Source organism: Accipiter gentilis, chromosome 10 (genome assembly GCF_929443795.1).
Source record: "Accipiter gentilis chromosome 10, bAccGen1.1, whole genome shotgun sequence".
Classification (NCBI taxonomy): domain Eukaryota; kingdom Metazoa; phylum Chordata; class Aves; order Accipitriformes; family Accipitridae; genus Astur; species Astur gentilis.
The window spans coordinates 21,336,875-21,358,915 of record NC_064889.1 but is presented as its reverse complement, the minus strand read 5'-3'; the positions used below and the strand labels follow the sequence as shown (position 1 = coordinate 21,358,915).

The 22,041-nt window shown below is 42.8% G+C and overlaps 1 protein-coding gene across 3 annotated transcripts; it reads right to left on the bottom strand.

Moving 5' to 3' along the window:
• Positions 1-6,721: 6,721 nt before the first annotated feature.
• On the bottom strand, positions 6,722-15,843 carry ARRDC4 (arrestin domain containing 4). 3 transcript variants are annotated; one of them, XR_007507399.1, is made up of 9 exons: positions 15,326-15,739; positions 13,997-14,063; positions 13,561-13,708; positions 11,639-11,741; positions 10,604-10,860; positions 9,861-10,023; positions 9,153-9,307; positions 8,311-9,041; positions 6,722-7,699 (listed from the first exon to the last, which is right to left on the bottom strand). XR_007507399.1 is itself a non-coding variant. In XM_049811566.1 (8 exons), exons 1-8 carry the CDS (start codon positions 15,678-15,680, stop codon positions 8,985-8,987), a joined length of 1,305 nt encoding a protein of 434 aa, XP_049667523.1. In that variant the 5' UTR covers positions 15,681-15,843; the 3' UTR covers positions 6,722-8,984. The 3 variants fall into 3 exon arrangements, 1 of the variants encoding a protein (XP_049667523.1); XR_007507400.1 differs by having other exon boundaries at positions 8,569-9,041; XM_049811566.1 differs by having other exon boundaries at positions 6,722-9,041; positions 15,326-15,843.
• Between the last annotated feature and the right edge of the window lie 6,198 nt (positions 15,844-22,041).

Sequence of the window (22,041 nt, the reverse complement as noted above, 5' to 3'; positions counted from 1 at the left end):
ATCTGTGCTTCAGATTCTTCCATCCTCAAACCTTTCTTGGTTTTGCTGCACATCTTAAAAACCAGGATCTACTAAAGAAGATAATACCTCTCTAGTTTGACCTCTGAAATGGGTACCTGTACAGCTCTTGGAGTGGTTGTTCCAATCTGGTAGATGCAATTTTTGCATTAAATGTTGTTTCCCCTTTCATAACTCAGAGACAGCAGTTGTTTCTCTTGCCTTGTCAGGAGGTGGGCAGAGGTCTGCAGGGAAATCCAGACTTTATTTTTCACTCTGCTTGGCTGGCTATTGCAACAGGGTAACCTTGACCCTTCCTGGGCTAAGGGAGTTCGGGGTGTAATTGAGCCTTGTACCCAAATGCATAAAAACAACAGTAACAAAACCCCAACCAAAACCCCAAACCAGACATGACCTAACTTCTATGTGGAGCAGAGATTCCTGTCCAGTATATCATACTGCCTCCTTCCCAGCACTTCTCTGTAAACACCATTTATGCTGTGTGTTTATACAATCCATACGCTCCTTGCATTCTGTGATACCTTCAGTTGTTCCACCTGCTGGACTAGTTGTAACAGGCACTAAATTATGGGGGTTTTGTTGCTTGCTTACTTTATACACTGGCAATTTCCTGGTTTACATGTCCAGAGATGTTTTGTAGTCTTTAATTTAAAATTATTCATAGATTTTATTGAGTATTAGTTAACTTTGTAAAGCACCTTAATGGGCAGTATCTTTTTAATTGTATATGGCAAAACCTGTAGAAACAAAGGAAAATTGACCCAATTAGTTATAGCTGGTTTACAAAGAGCCCTTGAGGTAACTGAGCATCACTTTCCCTTTTTATTGTACTTCACACATTTCTCAACTCCTGTCAGTTCAGATCACATCTAACCTCTCTTTCCTGAAGCAGCCTCCGCATGCAGTGTGGCTGCCCCTTCTCCCTCCAGCACTGAGCCAAAACCGAACATCTTGTCAGTTATTTTAGGCAGCAGGAAGAAGACTGACATAGTCTTGTGGAGTTTTCTTTTCCTGCTGCTTACTGGAAATGTGCAAAATGCTCTTTTTCTGAATGCTGCTGCATACTGCAAGACTTTGCACTCATGGATCCAAATGCTTGGCATGCAGTACCATGCCCCAAAATGATTTCCCTGCGCTCTTCTTGAGGCTACAGACCTGCTGCTTGCTCTCACTGCCATCTTGTTTTTCTGCTTTTCTTTTTCTCTCTGTCACAGGCAAACAAACTGCAAAATAAGAGAGAAACTCTTCTTTGCCAGAAGCCTGGGTGGATGCCTTTCCCAATGCAGCAGTGTGTGCCTGTGTTTCAAGTGGAGGCTGCTGTTGTCACAGCACTGTCTCATCATAAAGATCAACTATTTCCTACAGTCATCTTAAAAAAACTTCCAGTCCTGTTGAACTTGTAATGCTACCACATCTATTGAGGAAATGACCAAGAAGCATTTGCTACAACTCTACCATGGCTAAATGACCCTGTACTGGTTAATGTATCTCCTTTATGCAGCAAAAGCTGCCATAAGCATTGAGATAATCTACGCTCTTTTCGAGGTATCCATCCAATGCTGTCTGGCACATCAGTGAAGTGTGAGATACAGCTCTGGTTTGTGTGGTTGGAATATGTTTGAGTATCAGCTACACCATATCCTGGACGCAGCATTAATTAAACAGAATGGCCCTGCTTCAGGCCCCAATGGACAGGCATCCACATGGCAACTGTGAACCTTGTAGGCAGCAAGAGATTAAGGAATTAATTGGCAGGGTTAATCTTTATGTCAGGGTTGGAAATGAATTGTTAATTTGTTTGGATGAGTGTAAAGTCCTCTCCCAGTGATGGCAGGTGGGATCACATGAGAAAAAGCCTGCGAAGCTGCCCTTCCTGTGGACCTTTCTATTTAACACCTCCTGCAAACAGACCTCTCAAATTCTTTGCCCCCGATGTGTGAGAATCCTGCATGGGGTCGGAGGAGCAGGTTGTGCTGCTTGCGTGTAAGCTCATGTCCTTGCAGATGACAGCACAGCTGCTCTGGGCCACGAGATGGGAGAGGGACTGGCTGCAGCTTGTGAGGGCTCCTTCGTGTTACAGCTTTTCTTTCTGATCTTGCTCCCTTGTGTTAAGCAGATCTGATTGATTGCTGCATTGCAGATACAGGATCAGGTCAACCTGCTCTAGGATCTCAGTGTGAGGGAGAGATGTGCTGACACCGAAATGCTGCTGTTGGGGCAAGTGGTACCAGCCTTGCACGCAGCATGCAAAACTTGATAGGTCTGTATGGACACTAAACCCTCTCAGACACTTCTCTCCTCCTCCAGGACACTGTAGCATGAGAATCTGTCGGATCAGTTAATGCTTTTCCTTTTCTGCTATCATTTTACACTCAGGACAGCAGAGTATTTTTCATTTTAGTATCTTTCTAATCTGTTAAGGCTAATACATTGGTCACATCACATTAAGACACAGGAGAAAAGCACTTCAGGGCTTAAATTATTTGAATGAAAATTAACTTTTTGTCACTTGTGCTGTCTTTTGTGCACTGATTAATCTAATTAGTTCAACAATAAGAATCACTTTCTCCTCATGCTGTGGTCTGATATGTTGTGACAGACACAACCTGATTCTAGACATGACATCACATAGGACTGGCCTGTACAGAAATCTGGGATCTTTCTGGCTATGCAACAATCTTGTTTAAGACCTTGCAGTCAAAGTATTACCCTGTTGCCCATGCTTCAATTCCCACCATCAGCCCTTACACCGACTCTTTCATTTTCCCTGAAGCAGGGCTGACAAAAGTGTGTGTTCGTGTTGGCCAAAACTGAGGTACCGCTGTTCGCAATACACCGGCACTGCCAGGTCTGACCTGAAGATGTGTATGACAGAAGGTCAGGTCGTGATTACAGTCTGATCTGCTGAAGTTAATTTGTAAGAAGTTGCTATTATACAAGATATGCTACTCATTTTTGGAAAAGCCTTTGCATGTGGATATAAATATCATACAACTGGGTACTGAAACACAGGTACAATCAATCACCTTCTGTTGGTGTCTCTGACTGTCATTGGCAAGCCACCTCTCTCTGTGCTCAACGCCTAATTTATGGGGAGGCTGATGCTGTTCCAAGGTGCTGTAAAATAATGAGAGTTTTTCATAGCCAAAAATATTTGGCTGTATTTAGCCTACATATCTGCATCCTGTCTGCACACATTGTGTGTCACGATGTCTGGTACCAAGTCCTGCTAATAAAAGGCGTTGGGGACGAGTGGTTGGTTTTGGTGTTCAGGTTAAAACACCTCCAAGAGGAGTGCTTGCTGCCATGTCTGTGTCCTCTGCTCGACACCAACCCCTTCTGCTTTCCATACCTTCCTCATTTCCCCACTCGTCCAGCTTCCAGCCCACGACCACCACACCAAGGCTGCCTACCATTTTTACCTCTATTCTCCTTCTATTTAATAAGACCAGAAATGTCTTTATGCTGCTCTCTCCATCTGTGTGAGCCTACAGAGACTTCCATCTGAGTCTTATGCTACAAGCAAAGAATGAAGGAGCAGTTTTGCTGGAGAGGGGAAGGAAGGGCAAGGGTGTCCAGAGAGGCCTGGGACACTGAGCAGAGCTAGAAGCAAAGCAGAAGGGCTGGTCTGATGTTTGGGTGATGCTTTTTGTTAGGCTGTCACAGCTGCTGAGTGCTAAGTGAAAATATGCCAGATGTGCTACTTGCTTAGGTATCCTTAATCTGACCACAGTCACTTGTTATTTGAGACCACAGATAATAATCTCTGCCATCAATTGACACAGCAAATATCTTGTGCATTTGTACAAAAATGTTTTGGGCTGCTCTGCATTCTTCAGATTATTTGAGGCAATCTATTTGTAGGTGTCTGTCAAGCACCAGCACTTGCTCCTACTTTCACCTCGCATTTCATGTTCTCCTCACCCTACAGGCAGCCAGATGGTTGAATGTAAGCCAAAACTAAGAAGGATTTCCTCTTTTCTTTTGAAGGGATGGGTGTTCAGAGATTTATCAGTAATACAGTTGTACTTAATCAGATAAGAGTCTGTCCTGTGTAACTAAGAAGGCCCACAGCATGTTGCTGGCATAAGCAGCTACTCTGGTGAAGTCCCACTTGAGTTGCCATTTTGCATTCCACATAAAACTGTGCTTTATGGTTTTTTGACTTACTAGTTGGCCTAAAATGCCAATAATGTGGTGATGTTCTAGTACAGCTTTTGTGTACTATCATTTCATATTAGTTGTTTAGAAATTATGACCACTGCATAATTTGGAATAAGTCTGTCATGCTGTCTATGCCTTATATAAAATTTTAATATTAAAAGTGACTGGGTTCTTCATAGACCTAATTAGTTCTTTAGAGAATCTTTGTGCAGCAGCCTGTACTATCACTATTGATGTTAACATATTATATAATCAGCTTTAGAAAACACAGCAGTCTGAAAGCTGGCTTCTGTGTCCCTGTGTTCATTCAATACCCTAAGGAGAGTACTGAAAATCAGCGGAATTTTACTAAAAAGTAGGCATTTTTGCTGCGGGTTTTGGGGGGAGTAGTAGAGCAATTGATTATCTTCAAATCAACTTTGTCTGCAAACTGTGCTCTTCAAACACTTCTTTATTGATTTATAGTAGAGATTTTACAACATGGGTTAGATGTTCTCTTTTGGTGTTCAGATTGGGTGGTGAAGTAACAGAACATGCTATTTTGGTAGTTTAGAACAAGGAGTTGATTAAATGATGTCTTTTACTCCGTACGTGAACTGTCCGTTTCCATGCAAGCATCAGAATTATCAGCGCTGCAAACACAAGCCTGCACTATCTATCATCTGCTCTATCCCTGTATGGCAGAGTACATTGTTTACTACCTGTTTAAACACTAAACAAAATTGAATAGATAATTAGTTTGTCAACAGAAATAGTCCCCTATAAAACTTAACAGTGGATGAAGTGGAATTGCTACTGTGAACTTAGTGATAGGATATTTTAGGATCATTTAGTAAGACACCTTTTAGAAATCTAAGCCCAGAACTTGAGGTTTTGCCCTTTCCTTTCTGTGAGTCATGACCCCTTCTGCACGCTCCAGTGCTTGAACACATGATCCTGAACAGCGGCTTCGCCTGGATTTTGCAAGGAGAGGTTTGCTGTCTTCCTCAAAGTGGAAACAGGAAGAAGAAATCAACTGTTCTGTCATCCCTCAAATCTTTGGGAGGCAGGACCCTGTCAGAGACTTCATCTCCTTTACGGCTTAGGTGAGCTATGTGGTAGATAGATGAAATTTGTCATCTCTTTACCCATGGTAAGAGGTACTCCGTTTTACTCATTCTGTGCTATGGTTATAAGGTTGTTCTGATGTATTTAGATCAATGAACTACACAGTAAAGATAATCTTGTCTAAAGGAAACACAGTAAAATATCCTGTAAGATTAATACCCGAGATGAGAATCCTATTAGAGTACACATCCTGCCACTTCAATCATTATGGGCAAGATACCTGCAATTAAGTCCTCTATATTACATAATATCTATAGATGGGAGCAGGCCATGTTTTATAAATTTGTTCTAATTCTTAGTTATGGATAGTTGAGGGAACTAAAGTAGTGACAGATGAAGACAAAGTTCCCAGATCAGAAAAGAATGAGGCAATCTGTATGCCTTCAAAGTTGACAGAATACGGCTATTTCTTGACATTGCAGCCATTTGTCTTAAGAGACACCAAAACACAGATGAACAGCATGTGCTGGTTTTGGCTGGGATAGAGTTAATTTTCTGTCTAGTAGCTGGTATAGTATCATGTTTTGGGTTCAGTATTAGAAGAATGTTGGTAACACAATGATGTTTTCAGTTGTTGCTAAGTAGTGTTTGTACGAAGTCAAGGATTTTTCAGCTTCTTGTGCCCCGCCAGCAAGAAGGCTGGAGGGGCACAAGAAGTTGGGAGGGGACACAGCCAGGGCAGCTGACCCCAACTGGCCAAAGGGGTATTCCGTACCATGTGACGTCATGTCTAGTATATAAATGGGGCGAGTTGGCTGGGGGAAATCGCTGCTTGGGAACAGACTGGGCATCTGTTGGCAAGCAACTGCATTGTGCATCACTTGCTTTGTATATTCCAATCCTTTTATTATTATTGTCATTTTATTATTGTTATAATCATTATTAGTTTCTTCCTTTCTGTTCTACTGAACTGTTCTTATCTCAACCCACAAATTATACCTTTTTTTTTTTTTTTCCTGATTCTCTCCCACATCCCACTGGGTGGGAGGAAGTGAGTGAGCGGCTGCGTGGTGCTTAGTTACCAGCTGGGGTTAAACCACGACACAGTACTATGTAGGTTTGACACTTTTATTAACAAAGAACCCATAGGGCTCATTCATTAGTACAAAATACAATCATGTTTCTGTATGTTAAACAGCTTTTTTTTTTTTATTTTGTCTCTTTTAAACTGTTTCACAGTTATCAAAACAAAGCCCCTGCATATTGAACTTATTATTGTGCAAACAGTCATCATTTTAAGGATCAATTTCTGCACTATGCCAAGTGTCAGAGAGCAGAATTTAATCTTGTCTTCACCCCTCCTCTGAAGGGCCATGGGTGCTTCCTAAGAAACACATTCTAGTTGTCTTTTTTGCAGCAAACAATCTAAGGCCACAGTTTATCTGCAAATAATAAAACAACAGCTCAAAGATTTTTTTTTTTTTTTTGGGGGGGGGGGGGGGGGGGCAAGCACATCTTTACCCTTCATGCTCATTTGCTTGACCATGTTTACACCAGGTAGCACACATCACCTATTGGGTATTACAGTCCAAAAAAGCACCTATGTTCTTTAAGCTAATATTCTGCATTATTAACATGCAAGTTAATACACAGCCACATTACTTTTCAAGTAACTATAATGGTATCTGTTTTGAGGAAAATATGCTTGTTCCCTTTCCAGGTGACATGAATGAAAATCCTGCATTGATTGTATGGGCACGCCCTCACTTAAATAAAAAGGCATGAGAGCTACATCTTGAGACTCAAGATAAATACTAATTTTTAGAATGTCCTTTCTAAAACATGCACTCAAATTTTGGTTAAAGCTGCATTTGCTATAGAAGACAATACTTAAAGTTGCAAATGAAAAAAATAACTGCAGTTTGGATACATGAATCTCAATCAGTATGTCTTTTACACTGATGTAAAAGTGACTTGAGGTGAAGTGCTAGAAATCAGACAATGTAAGGAAGTCATACTAAAAGAAGACTAAAAATATATATCCGCGTATGCCTGTAGAAAAATCCCTGCTTCTTAAATGAAGACAGATTTCATAAAAAACCATTTAAACTTTTTTAAACTGCAGTTATTGATGAAATGATGGAAACTCAATTACTATTCTTATAATTATCAGAAAGTACAATGTTTTACCACATGAAGCACCGGGTTTTAAACCCAAACCCTTCTGTAAGACATATGGAGTAGTTTTAGTAGTTCAAAATCCCCTGTAGTTTGAAGACTCGACTGTAAACATGCGTTTTAAGAATGCTGTGTTTCTGTTCCTTTAAGTGATGTTGATGGTGGCTTACTTATTCCAATTGATGGTTGTCAGGAAGCAAACATTCTACTTTAAATGAAGGCAGCAGAAGGGCCAAGTAAAATGCTGTGCCTTCACTCTTAGCAGCAACAAACTCTCACTGTTCTAAATGACCTGAGGAAGAAAACATTAAAATATTGCACCAAAACAAAATTAAACAGCAAAAACAAACAAGGAAACACACGAACAAAAAATAGTATGGATAGCAAATGACCAGTGCAGCCCCTGACAATAGATCTCTAGACAAAAATGCAGGAGTAATGAAAAGCTTTGTGCCATTACCAGAGGATTTTGTTCCCCTGATGTCTGCTTTCACATCAGTTATAAGCTATGTCTATTCTGGGTATATTTACACCTCTCCCTACGCCTCCTATCTCATTCACTAACCACAGAAACTATTTAGGGTCCCTTTTAGAACCTTGAAGTATACTGGAGCTTTAACAAGACTTTTTTTGGTCTCAAATCAGACCATAAGTAAATATCCAAAACAGAGGTAGGCTTATAAAGGCTTCTGAATAAATAAGTATTGTCCATTTTGCTAAGTATACCTGCTGTTGGCAAAAGGATTCTCCCTTGCCATGCTTCCCCTTATCATGCTATCCATAGGCTTAAGATGCAGAAAAAGAACTCACAGTAGAAGAGGCTAGAATAATTCCCTTAAGAAATCCCTTGAAAGAAAGCATAGTGCATAAGCTCTTATCAAAGTTCAATTTTCTTTTACATACTTGTCTTTCATTCAGTAAATGGTTGCCTTCATAATATTGCGTAATAGCTATTCTGTCATCCATGATGTCTTTAGAATCATTATAAATGATGAAATAGTACCACTTGGCAGTTGTTAGAAGGGCAGGTTCTCATGGAATACAAAGTTAAGCTAGAGTGAAGACCTCGCTCCACATTTTAGTAGTGTCCCTTTCTTGGATGCAGTCAGTGCAAAACTGAAGCCCCTTGAACACTGGAATCTTTTGGAAATGTTTTCTTACCCCACATTCTGTTCTACTACGCAAGTTCTACTACAGAAGTTCTCAACACCAACATCATTACGTAAATTCTTCCAGAGTGTTCCAAACAAAATACAAGTTATCTTCAGAAGATCCTTACATCTCCTCCTCGTACTTTATGTAGTATATCCACTTTTTTGAAAGCATTCAGTATTTTCAGGTACTTCTCAAGTACCCCAAACATAGCTGCTCCCACAATATCCTCTGTGCAGACTAATTCAGCAGATTCTCTTCCATCACCAAACATGCTCATACCTCCCTCTCCATTTTCCTTTGCCTTTCTTGTATACAAATTTAAGTTTTGAAAAAGAAAACTGTTTCCTTTTTAGCTGCACTACCAGCTCAAGCAGCAGAAAGATTAAGACATTCATCACAATGATGCTCATTACAAATCCTCTTCAGAGCATGAATGAAACAGGCTGAATTTCTTCTACATCAGTTGGATGTGGATCAATCTACAGAGAGAAGAAAGGCAACAATTACTGCCTATAATTCTTGCATTTCTGTACGTGGGGCTTTTTTTGCCCTTTGACAATAAAAACACCACCTGCTGTTTATTTTTTTACCTCTGAATAAAGAGGTGGAGGCTGAAACCGGAACTCTTGTATGTAAGCAAAGACAGGACAACACAATTGTTCCTCACAGTCAATTGGTGGTGGATAAGCAGGAACATGTCTGGAGAACTCTTCCTCAGACACTACATCAGCATAATTTGGTGGTGCTGAAACACAAGAGATGCTATGTCAAATTTCAAACTATTCACTCACAGCCAAGACAACATATGCATTATAGTATCCAAGACCATGAAGACTGTATTAAACATTGCACTATTATCAAATTGAATGAAGTGCACTATAGTCATAAATGCTGTAACTAGAATTATGTTTTTTATTAAGCTTAGGTGATTCAGCAGGAACACTACAGATTCTTTTAGGGCTACTCGAGCAACATGCCTGTGTTGTATCATGGTATATTTAGTAATGATTAACTTTAAGGTGTCTACCTCCAGAGTAGAATTCCCACTATCAGAAGTCAGTTATTACAAGATTCAACTGAAAGTAATCAGACAGGGGTAAAGAGAGACTTAAAAAAGGCCGGAGCTAGGGTATCCTTACCAGTCCTTTTGGATCTTGACTTAAGATTTATGTGCGTCACTTCTCATGAGTCATACTTTAATGGCCTACATCCCTAGTAGTGCACCTTAAAACTGCCACGACTATCCTTCTGTTGTAGACAGTACTATGCTGTATTATAAAGAGTTCAATATGTATTACCTTCAGGGTGTTCTGGCATGGTCAATGCCAGCCAACTCATATCCATACTAAACTGGCTGGTAATGCTGGAGTTTCTGCTTGAAAATCCAATACATGGAATAGTGCCAATCACCAGAGGCATTTCAATCATCAATTTCTTAGCACCAGGAATATGGATATACACCTGTGTGACAAGCCCCAAATAAAAGAAAGACATCATCAGACCCCACTGAATTGCTGCTCCTAGAAGCTACCCTACTCCCTATACCGCAGATTTTATGTTTAAAAGTTAGGAATTTTCTCATCCCAGGTATGTTTAGCTAATACTCCGGTAGCTTTCATTATTTTTCAGCTACTTCCTTCTTTCTGTACCTTGTTCCTAGATGGCATTAAAAAATGCACAACAGGTTGACAAAAATAATTATGCACTTGACTTTCAGTCCTATCTTCCCATTTCTGAGAAGAATGACTAGAACAACCCATTCAGCTTCAACTAGTTTCCCCTGATAACCTCTGCGGGTCTAAAACTACACTGCTTCTTACTCAGAAATGTTTTTCCATTTTCCCCGTTATTCCCATCTTCCCATTTCAGAGTCTCCCTATGATCTTCAGTCTCTCACCTATATGGTATATGATATTTGTTTATATTTGCTGTTGTTCCCAAATTCAAAATCTAATAGCTGCTCAGTAGAGAAAATTATTCTGTTCCTAACTCAATGTAATATTCAAGAGTATGTACATTTGTAATAAAAATCCATACTTACAGCTAATGAATATTCTACTCTAATAATACAGCAGTCAAGTATAGAAGGGGATACAGGTGGGATTTTCAGAGTTTTCCCATTCCAGGTATCTGTACTCCCAGAGGCAATATGGTTTCCTCGGACATTGGCAACCATCTGACGGAAGGTTTTTGTCTTCCCACTGGCCAGGTAAGTTTGTGTTTGGAAAATGGCAGCTTTTGGAACAATCAAACGAGAAGAGCAGTTCTCAATTTCTGCATAGATTGGTATGGCTTCCCCTTAAAGGCAGAAAAAGTTCAGTGAATAATTTGTATTTACCAACTTTCCTCTGGGAGTATCAAAGCATGTTATGCAGCACGTACATCATCTGCAATGTTGTGAGAACAATACTTGTTAGTTTCCTCAAGCTAGCTGGTTGGGGTGTTTTGGGGTTTTTGTTTGTTTGTTTGTGGTTTTTTGTTGTTGTTTTGTGTTTTTTTTTTTTCTTTTTCCCCAGAGTGGTATCCAGGCAGAATTATAGCCACCTACTACATTTTACGTATAAACAATGATTCATTTTGAAACATTAAGCATAATATGAACAAGCTATAAAAGCTTTATTTGCAAATTACACACCAATCTTCCTTTTATATAGTACTAACCGAATTTCAAAACGTTTTATTTCTTCAATGTATCTAATGTTATCAAGATGACAAAGAAGCTGCTAAAGATCATTCTTACAGAAGCGTAAACCTACACAAACAGGACATAAAAACCCGATTACGTCCCCAATTAAGTATTTTATCCCAAATAAAAGCATTTTGTTATTCTTCACACTCAAATGTACATGGCTTTTCCATATGATTACTGACTAACAGACTTTCTTTCAATTTGTATTCCCAAGGGGGGATAGAGGGGAAAGGCAAGCTGATTTTTGTTAAAGCAAGTTCATATATATCTCAATTTACTACCTACTAACCAAAAGCATTCCTTCAACTATGAAGTGCTGACTTCACAGTGATGAAAAAACCCCTATTAGATCTTTAATATTCACATTTTTAAGAGAACTACTCTTACCATTACAGTATCCCTTCCTCTCAATTTTGGCACTGAGAGACACTGGCCCAGAGGTGAAAAACCAACAGCCAACCATCTTCTCCTGACTTCTTAGAACAGGTGTCTATAAAATATAGAGTAATTTTCATTTTATGGCATAACGCTATCAATCAATTGCGGTTTCATGTTATGCATATCAGTCACTGCAATCTAGCTCTAAAATCCACTTGATTTCAATCACCGTACTACTCAATGCAACTGGAATTTTGCCACCATGTAAAATGGAACCAACGTTTGGCACTCTGAACATATGGCTGTTTTAAAATCCCAGCCTGCATTTAGACCATATCAACTAGGTAACAGAGACCCATGTGCATTTGAATGTATTCAGTCTTCAAAAAGATTGATTTAGAGAATTTTATAGTGACTTTTTAAAGGTCTAGTAAGAGTATTGTGGTAATTATGCCCATGTTACTCAGTGCAGAAGAATGTAGAATTAATTTCATTTGCAAGCGACTAGTAGTTAAGCAAGTAAACTGTTTTTACCTTTGTATCCTTCCTAAGAAAGGATCAACATACACACTGGGCTAAGGTGATGCATCTTCATAACTTGCAAGCCACACAACCCCCAAAAAATGTAGGCTTATGACAAAAAACATCTTAATTATTCATGGAGGACTGTCACATTAGATGACATGTACGCTGTCTGTAAAATTTCCATTAGAATAAACGTACAAGTAGACACGTCAAGGGTCCAAGCCAGGATTCAAGCAACTTAAAATGATTTACTGGGCACTAGTGCTCAGTCAATATAATTATGAAGTCTAAAATTTGTGGTGTTTTGCACTTTTTTGGATGGTAGCCTTGGAATCCATTAAGACAGGCACTGCCTACTTTGTGCCCCACAGCCCTCTCCTGTGCAATAACCTGTGGCCTACTCTATCCTTGCTGTATCTGGATACGCTGTCTTCATACTCCTAACACACACTGTTGAATATAAAGACTATATTCTGCTTACAGATCTCACTGCCAAAATACTTCTCCAAGTTCTCTCTAGAGAGAAAGATTAAAATGTAAGCATATAAAGAGGAAAAAAACCCTGCTCAAAACATCTCTTAGCTCCATTCATATCATGATGAAATGTTAAAATTATCCTAGCATTTTAAATAAAATAGAAATTACTCATTCATATTTAAATGAATAACCATTTAGATCCAGTTGCTATCATGAAAGTGCAAGGTATAATTTGATATTATTTTCATAATATGGGTTGAGATAAAAGAATCCAGCTCATTAGCTTCCATCTTGCCTATTTTCTCATTACTTAATGCCTGATCTTTCTTATTACTCTACAGTATTTCTAGTGATTATTAGAAACTCAATGCTTTAATGTGGCCAAATCTGTCATAAGGAAATAACTGAAAAGATCTCTGAAGCAGCTGCACGCACGCACTTAATGTTAGAAAACGACATGCAAAATGGAAGGATACGTAACATAATGGCCAGAGCATAAATGACAGGCTGGGCATGATTAATACTCTTCTATAATTACTGTTCCTCAACCTACTATTATTGTAGAGTTTAGGACACTGCAGCCCTGTGAATGTAGTTGCTCTGGTAAGAGTAACTACTTTATGCTTCTACATTATTATTATTAAGCCTTATTTATGCATCTGAAGCCTGCATAACTTTTTGGCAAGAGCATCTCTGCCAGCAGGGATGTAATCAATGGTATTAAAAAAAGCCACTCTGTTTGCTATTCACACAACCTAAGATCATCTATTTATAGAGAAAAGCTTAGGGAGCTTATATGCTTTCAGAAGTCAGAAAATGACACTCCAGAATAACACAGAAATGGTGATGGATGGATGTGAATGCTTCTTGGAAATGATTTTTTTGCAGCTGGCTTTAAAGGGGGGAGGAGGAGTGCAGGACCCTCTTACCAATAAAGCTGGTGAGCTGACGTCGATATGGCTAATGACCTGAAGCTCTGTCTGTACACTTTGATCAGGTGCTGCAGGCCTCTCCAGAGTTGCTTTCACATAGTACTGAATACTGCCATACTTCCCAGTAAAAGAGGTCACCAGAGGTCTGAAACAAGCAGTCATAAAAGCATTACCAGGCATTTGTAATTCAGCTCCAAACATGAACACTTCCAGTACACATCAAAGTTTACCAATTTACAGCTTGTACTTCTAGGGCCTTAGGGAAACTGAAGCAAACAAGGCACGTCTATGCGGCGGTTGATTAAGACAAACATATAAAGCTGACCTATCAGTTTGATATTAAAAAACCCACACAAGTCAAATTACATTAAGTTAATGCCCCACAACAAGCAGTGTCCAGCACAATCCCTTCAGGTTGGATTATTTAACTTACTCTTGAGGGAGTTGAAAGCTGAACGGAAATTCATGTCTTCCATCTAGAAGAATTAAGCTTTCCTCACCTGTAGGATAAAAATGAATAGTATGTTTTAGTTATTCCATAAATAGAAGAACAAAGCAGATGCTTTTATAAATTATTTATACGTAACAACACCCAAATGCAAGGGACTAGGAGAAGTTTTTATTGATCCCAGTGGGTTCTAGATTGGAGCCCATGCTTTATTTACACCGTGATGCGATTTCAATGAATAAAATCAAGGAAACATCGAGACCTTGAGTTTCAGTTCAGGACTCTGGCCAATTTCTAATCCAAAATGGCTTCTGGAAAGCATAAAGCAAGTTTCTTTTCTTTTTCAGCAGGACAGCAATTAATCTACTTTTTCAATTAACAGTTAAACTAACTTTTGTGCTAAAATGCTGCAATTTAAGGTCAGTATTATGAAATACTATTGATGTATGTACTCTTACTGCATTCACAGAGGGCCTACCGTTACACAGTTTTTAAAAGCCTACGTTTCCTTTTCCTACAGATAAACCGGAGATGCGTTTCACCCTTACAGAACAAAATCTCATTTCCCTTTCATTTTTCAACACTGCCATAGTGCTGCAGCGTCCGAGTGACAAAACTGCCAGCTAGACCTACGTAACAAAGAGCTTCCTCTTTTTTCGTAAGCCACTGCAAAAGGAGGCCGACTGCTTCGGCTGTCTTCCACGGGCAGCTTCCCAGATGCTGCTTACAAAGCACAACGAACACGCAGGTGCCCGATGGAACTCACGGAAGAGCTAACCTCTGCAGGAACCCCGCGCGCAGCGTAGGAAACCAAGAGCTGCAGACCTTCTTCCAGCCCTGGTCCGCATTTTTCAGCCGTTTATACAGAGAACCGAGGGACCCCTTGACGAAGCTGTGGCAAGCCTCCCCTGGGCATGCCCGTGGAGGCTGTGGCTACGCCGGCGAGAGGTTTCCAGTGCGGGGAGGATGTCCCCCGTTGGCCGGGCACCCACCCGGGCCTCACGCCGTTTCTCAGCACCCAGGTCGGATGCCGGTTTCTCCTGGGGGAGGGTTTCAACCCTCAGCCTTCCTCCCCTCTGGGAGAAGCAGGGGTGGGCGCCATCCTGCCGGGGAGCGGGGTGGGGGCTTGGTCCCGCAGCCTTACCGCGCCGCCTTCCCCCGCGAAGGAGGCGCCAGGCCCCCCGGTCCCACCCCCGCTGGCGCCACGGCGGGCGGGCGGACGGCCGGGCAGGCAGTCTCCCCTCAGGGCCCGGCCCGCGGCCCCCCCCGGCCGCGTTCCCTGCCGCCGCCCCCCCCCCCCCGGCCGCCCCTCACCTTCGGGCGGGTCCCGCAGGAGGCTTTGCCGGATGTCCAGGTAGCGCACCTCCGCCTCCCGCCGCGGTCCCGGCCCCGGCGCCCTCACCGCCACCCCCCAGGTTCCCGCCCCGGGGACAGCGCCCGAGCTCTCGCTCCAAGCGACGCGGGCCCGGCCGGCGGCCTCCAGGCGCAGCCCGCGGAGCGGCAGCGGGCCCGCCAGCTCCAGCAGCACCTGGCCGGACACCGTGTCCCCGCTGCAGTAGCCGCCGCCGCCGCCGCCGCCGCCGCGCCGGGCCTCGTCCTCCAGCACCAGGGCCAGCGTCTTCACCGTCCCGCCGGCCCCGGGGCCCAGGCCCGGCCCGGCCGCCGCCATCGCGCCCCGGCTCCGGGGGAAGCCTACGGCCGCCGTCGACGATTGCTTTAAAGCCCGCCCGTCTCCGCCAGCGCCCGCAGCGGAAAGTCCCGCCCCGGCCCGCTCCTCATTGGCCACCCTTCAGCTCCTCGCCCTACTATTCGCCGCGGGCTGCCCCTGGGCCCCCTCCTCATTGGTGCCTCGGCGGGCAAGCACTCGGAGTGCGTCACGCTGCGTGATCACCGCGGCGGAGCCAATCGGGTGCGGGCGGCCGCGCGTGGACAGCGCCCCGATTGGCAGGGCGGCTGCAGCTACCGGGCTAGAGAGCCAATGGCGGGGCACAGCTACCACGTGCACAGCCTGTGGATAAACAGGCAGCGAAGGGGAGGGGCGAGGGCCGCGGGGGCGGGGCGAGGCGAGGCGGGGCGGGGCGGGCCGGGGTGGACGGGCGGGCGGCAGTCGGTCGTCCTCGCCGTGGCGGGAAGGGCCTAGGCAGCGGGGGCCTTCGGGGGTCCGGGTCCTCGCCGTCCCATCACCAGGCTGTGGTCACTGCCTTGGAAGCACGGCGGGGTGGCGGGCCCCGCGCTGTGGGGAGGACTCGGGCCCTCGGCGGGCCTCGGTTCCAGTCATGGCGGCTGGGGGGGGGGGAAGGGCCGCGTTCTGTCTCAGACTCTCCCCGCTGGCAGCCGGGCTGGCTGAGGACGTTAATAGGGCAAAACGATGCGGTGCCGCCGTTCCCTGGGTTTGCCCAGGGTTCGCTTCAGGAGCTCTCTGCTGCCTGCGTGAACCCCTTTCCCGTCCCGCTGGTGAGCAGGCAGTGAAGGGCTTCGGCCTAAAGGAGCCATCCTGGATTGTCTGGAAGCCTCGCTGTTCGCACAGATGCTGAGTTTTTCTGCACTTTGTAAATCAACAAGTGCCCTGGTTCAAGAGCTTGTTTTTGTAACCGGGTAGCTAAATGGATACACGGAGCGGCATGCTGTTAGGCCTGAACAGTGTGGCATAAACCTTTCCGTACAAATGAGCTGTAGGTAATGCTTGGAAGATTTATCCACTAGAATAAATGCAAAGTTTGCTGTTATTTCCAGTTTTTAGAAGTGCAAGCTAAGGAAAAACCCCAGCATCTATAGGAAGAGTGGCAAATATGTCTGTCTTGATAGGTGAGTATGGCCGGATCCAGCAGCCAGACGGAGGTGAGGCTGCTGCAGCTCCGGCCCCAGGTCCAGCCAATTAGCTGACCCGATAGATGTTACAAGAGAATATGTTTTGCATACACTGGACAGATACTAAAATTAGTTTTGTTCTCAGAAGTGTCATGTTTTATGGTTGCCTGAGTTGGCAGTAGTGCATCTTCCTGAAGGTGCGTACGGTGAATGATCTGCCAGCATTTCCATTGGTAACGAAGGAGTCACTTCTCGATCCGAGTCACCTGCCTGCTTGAAGCTTCTGACAGCTGCATCTTCCTGCATTCCTCCATCACTCTGGCGTGCTGGAAAGCACCAGCCTAGTGTTTCCCAGCTGACTCAGTTAATTACTGAAATTAGCAAAAAAATGTGTTCCAGACTCAGAGCCTTGGCTTTTAAATAACTGACAAGATAACGTCAGGCTTCCTCAGAATCCCTGGCATACCTTTGTGATATCCTGTCCTGTGAAAAACAGGCTTATATTTAGAGTTAGTTCTGTGATGAAGAACTTGTTCTTGCCAAGAGTGAGGTAGGGCTTTTGAACACTTTTCACTGGCTACAAGTTAACGTGCTCCTGTGTGTTAATCAATAATAATGTGGGAAAAAGTAACGTGGTTACAGATGGGGTGAATTTGTGGGCTTTACTTGGACCCTTGGCCACAGGTTCCCCAGCTCACGATGAAGAATTATGTAACTAAAGGAAATAATGCTGTGGTGGTTGTTTAAGTATTTGACGAATTTTGGGGTATTCATATCTCTTTGTGCTTTTTGAAATAGTTTTTATAGAAACTGCAAATGTTGCATTATGGTTGGGAATTGTGGTGTATAAAATCATGCTGTCTTTGTTATTTTTTAGTTCAATTAAACTAATACAGCTTGAATGTCTAGTTTTGCATAAATCTTTTCCTTATATCCAGTTTTTTACATTAGCAAGTATCAAGTTAGTTTTGTAGCCAGCCAACAGAACATGCTTGGATGTGTGTACTGAGTATTTCCTTATTTGCTGGATTTGCTTGGGTACAATGTGTGTATGCAATTTCTTGCAACTGGTTTTGAAAGTGCAATACAGAGGAGAAAAAAACCCAAACCAACCCCAAATCCCACATATCCCTTTTTTTCCCTGTGTGAATTAGATCCTGTATAAAAGGAATTAATTCTCTTATGGGTATTATGCAACCATTCCTGTTTATTCTTTGCAAGTGCAAATGAGTTAGATAAGGAAATGAATAAACATGGACAATTGCTTATGAAACAAAACATTATACAGAATTAGTGAGAGTTAGGAGGCTTGAATAACTCGAACAATTAGCCTGTAGAGGACACAGTTAATGGGAACATTCTGTCACAGTCAGATGATACTTGTTCCAGATGTTTGTTTGCCCTTTAATGTACTTATTTTTTTTCAGCAGGATTCAAAGACCAGAACTTCTTGAAATTATCATGGAGTGATTAGTTTTCTCATCCACCCATCCTGAGAATACTTTCTTGTCCATGAGGCATTTTATGTGATCAACACAGTGATGTTGTAACATGAACAGTGGAAACCACCACATCACTATTTTAGTCTCCGATAAGCCAGAAGGAAGGAACAGAAGATGAACACTCAGGCAGTGTGGGTGTATGTGTGTGACTGGATATTTGTGTGTGGGTGTATGTGTGAAAGAGCAAGAGATATATTAACATGCTTGATTATATTTTCATTTCACTTATTTTGCCACTTTATTCAGGACTATGTAAGAAAGAGCTGCCTGAACAAGTTAATTAATGCACACGTTAGCCTGTAAGAGTGAAGAATACACAAAGAAATGTCTCATTTGAGAGTATCCACAAAGCTGTGAAGAGCTCTAGCAATAATCACAGGCTTATCTTGAAGGTGAGGGATCTAGGAGAACATCTTCCTACAGCAGCTGGTAATATCCTAGCTCTGCTGGATAATTTGGAAATGACTGCTATGGTCAGATCACTGAATTTAGAGGAATCTGACAGTGTAAGTTTCTGCATGTGATAATTATTTTTAGCTCATTTCAGTGCACATATTGAAAATAGGCTATCAGGGCTTGACCCTACCAGAAGAGGTTTTGAAAGTATCATATAGATTCCAAATTTCCACAATGGGAAGGACACCCAATATATAAATAACCATTTTTGTGGAAGATACAAGATAAGAAGTGGTCTTAGCAACAACAACCTCTGCCAAGAAGGTCTCTCTTTTTCAGGGATCCAAGCTGTGACTGGGAAGGAAGTGAAAAACTTAATCAGTTTTTGTTGTCCTTTTCCTGCTCGAAGGGAACTGAGACAGAGCCCTTAATCATGAGTCAGGCACCAGCACTAGGAGTTTGCCAACTAAGCCTTTCTGATCTTAATCAACAGCCTGACAGCTTAGTGAGCAGCTATTTCTGCTACTGGAGGAGGACTTGAGAAGTGTTTGTGAGAGCTGCTAACAGCTAATTTACAAACTGTGGATTTCTTATTTGAGATTGCTGTACTATAACATCCGTTCAAGTATCTTTCTTATCCAGTACCAAACAACAGGCAAAAAACCAGTGACTGAGCTGCAGTTGAGTTCAGTGGAAGAGCCATGAGATAGACTCTGCTTGAATGAAGGCCTCACAAAGGCAGTGAACAGTATGTAAACTCCATACTGGCCTTTTTTCTGCATGGTAGGGAGGATTTGCCCGTATACCTCGTCCTTTATCTGCAAATAGTCTCAACTATCTCAGTAGGTCTGACAGATGGTCGAAAGCAGTTGGGTGAGAGCAATCTTTACCCCTGAAAGCAGATATTATGGACTCTGAAGCTCCACAAAAGCCCTCAGAATATAGGGCCTTTTTTGCCAGATATTCAGAAATGCTCTTTCTGGGTTTGTTTATGGAGTCAGGACAGGGAGGGAAGGGAGACAATTCCTTTCTTTCCCTAGTTCCTGGCCTTTTACCAGCAAGTTCCTTTACCAGCGCCGTGCCAAAAATGCAGCCCTGGAGCAGAGTGTGAATTCTCTCCAGCACTCCCAATCAGCACAAGAAGGCTATGAATGGGTATTAGTGACACTTGCTGTCGCGTAGTCTTTTATTGCTTTTATTCTGTTACCAGTAATTGAAAGGTCAGCCAAATTTTTTTTAGACAATTAAGTGACAGTTACAGACAGGAGATTGCAAGGAGCCAGAGATGCTTTTGCGAGTGCTGCTGCAAATGCAGTGCCCAGCTAGTCTGATACATCACCACTGCCAATGTGTAAAACACCTGTAAGCATATTTTTAAGAATCATGCTGTACGTGGTACATTGAGAAAAGGAAAAACTGAGATACTGGCCCAGGAATCTAAAGGTGTGCACTTTTTCTCAGCAGGTGTTTGTTCACACAGCCCGTCAGGCAAAGCACAGTTGTCTCGAAGGCCAAAAGACCGATCTTAATACAAGGTTATGTCTGTAAATGGAAAATCACAAATGACAGTAGGACAGCCGATGTAGGAAATATGAGGCAGAGGAGGGACAGAGTAGGTTGCACTAGGTTGATGACTGAGAACTCACGCACTGAGTTCTTGGTTCAAACGGATGCCTCCTACCTTATCCTTACCTTCCGAGGGGTGGGAGAGGTGTGTCTCATGCATGGGTTGAGAGGCTGGGGTAGAGGAAAGGGTTGTGGGGCAAACTGCAAAGGATTCTTTCCACTTTCAGTGGCAGCACAGTGCCAGGACCTTCCCCCCTCACCTCCAGAGGAACAATCTCATGAGGTGGCAGCAGCAAGCCTGCCCGTAGGACAAGGGTCCTCATACCAGTTCCTAGCCTAGCGCACTGGGATTGCATCCCACCATGTGATGGACCATCCTGTTGCTTCATGCATTAGTAAAGAAAACATTTGTGTGACCTGTTGTTTGCTTAAATATTTACATAGTGAATCAGATTGCAGGTTCTGTTACAGCTAGTTCCCTAGATAAAAGTGATCTAAATCCAGCACTCAGTTGGGCAGCAGAGGACTGCTTCAGGGTGGCTTTGGATGTTTACAGCTACTACAGGCTTTGAAAACAGCGCGAGTAGAGAAAAATGGATGTGGTTAGAACATCCCTTCATCCTGGTGTCCCCTGAGGACAGAAAGATTTATCGGGGTTAGTGGTGCCTGCACAATTAAAAGTGTCCTTCTGGAAGTGCTCCTCTGGAGGAAGAGCTTCCTACAATTGTAACGTGTACCCCTCTGCATTTCAGTGAGTCTGACTTCAAAGCAAGGTGGTCAGAAATATTCCTATAAATATCTGACAAAGAGGGAGGATACAGGTTTCTGTTGCAGAATCAACTCTGAAGGCTGCATTATTCATGTGTGGATCGTGGTTTGGTGTTCCAGCTCAAGGGAATGAATAGTCAGAAGGGGAAAGGGGAATTAACAAACTTATTTGGGTTCTTAGTTATGTGCTGCTTTAGCTGGTTCCTACCATGGGCTGTAATTTGAGGGTTTTGAGGGCTTTGTAAAGTGTTTTTTGGTTTGTTGTTGTTGTTTTTTTTTTTTTTTTTTTTTTAATTTAAACTGAAAAAGTTTGAACTTGTGATGAACCCGGATCTCATACCAGAAAACCTCACACTGAAGGGAAGTGCATGCCTGGATCTGAACTCATCTTTTGGTAGAGCGTTCCTGTAAACAGTAATGTGTGCCTTGTGGTCAGTCTTCAGCCTTACCAGTTCACACCAAGCAATGACGTGGGTTTGTATCTCTGAGAAAACACAGGTGGCATATCCAAAATATTTGTGAAGTTAATTCCAAGCGTGCTATTTGCTGGACAGCATCTGACTGAAGCAGTCGCTCTCCTGGCTGTGTATGGCTCTCAGCATGGGCCAGCAACACAGCAATTAGCAGATGTAGAGGTTCTCCATGTGAAGTGTTTTTTTCACACCATTTCTGATGGCTGCTGTTGTTGCCCAGGATTAGGAAAGATCTTACTTCAGCAGAAAATGGAGATAATGGAATGCTTTATGCCAAAAGGGAATGTAGAGTAAGAGCTACAATGGATGGAACGTGGCGTCAGCAGCCTGAGATAACGAGTTATCGTCAGGACAGGAAGCAGCCTGGGATCGCAGTCGAGCTCTGCTGAGGGGAATGTGTGCTTTAACTTAGAACGGCGTTATTTGGCTTTTATTGCTATTTCAGCAAAATTTGCAACATAGACACAGTATGATTCTGTCCTTAAAAAAGTGCCTGTGTCATGAGATGCTTATGCTT

What these genes read in the sequence shown, in the direction of transcription:
- ARRDC4 (XM_049811566.1), bottom strand. Translation starts at nt 15,680, where the DNA reads ATGGCGGCGGCCGGGCCGGGCCTGGGCCCCGGGGCCGGCGGGACGGTG. An exon ending in CCTGCGGGACCCGCCCGAAG is followed by an intron (nt 14,064 to 15,325) that starts GTGAGGGGCGGC and finishes TTTATCCTACAG; the next exon opens with GTGAGGAAAGCTTAATTCTT. An exon ending in CATGCCAGAACACCCTGAAG is followed by an intron (nt 9,308 to 9,860) that starts GTAATACATATT and finishes CTTGTGTTTCAG; the next exon opens with CACCACCAAATTATGCTGAT.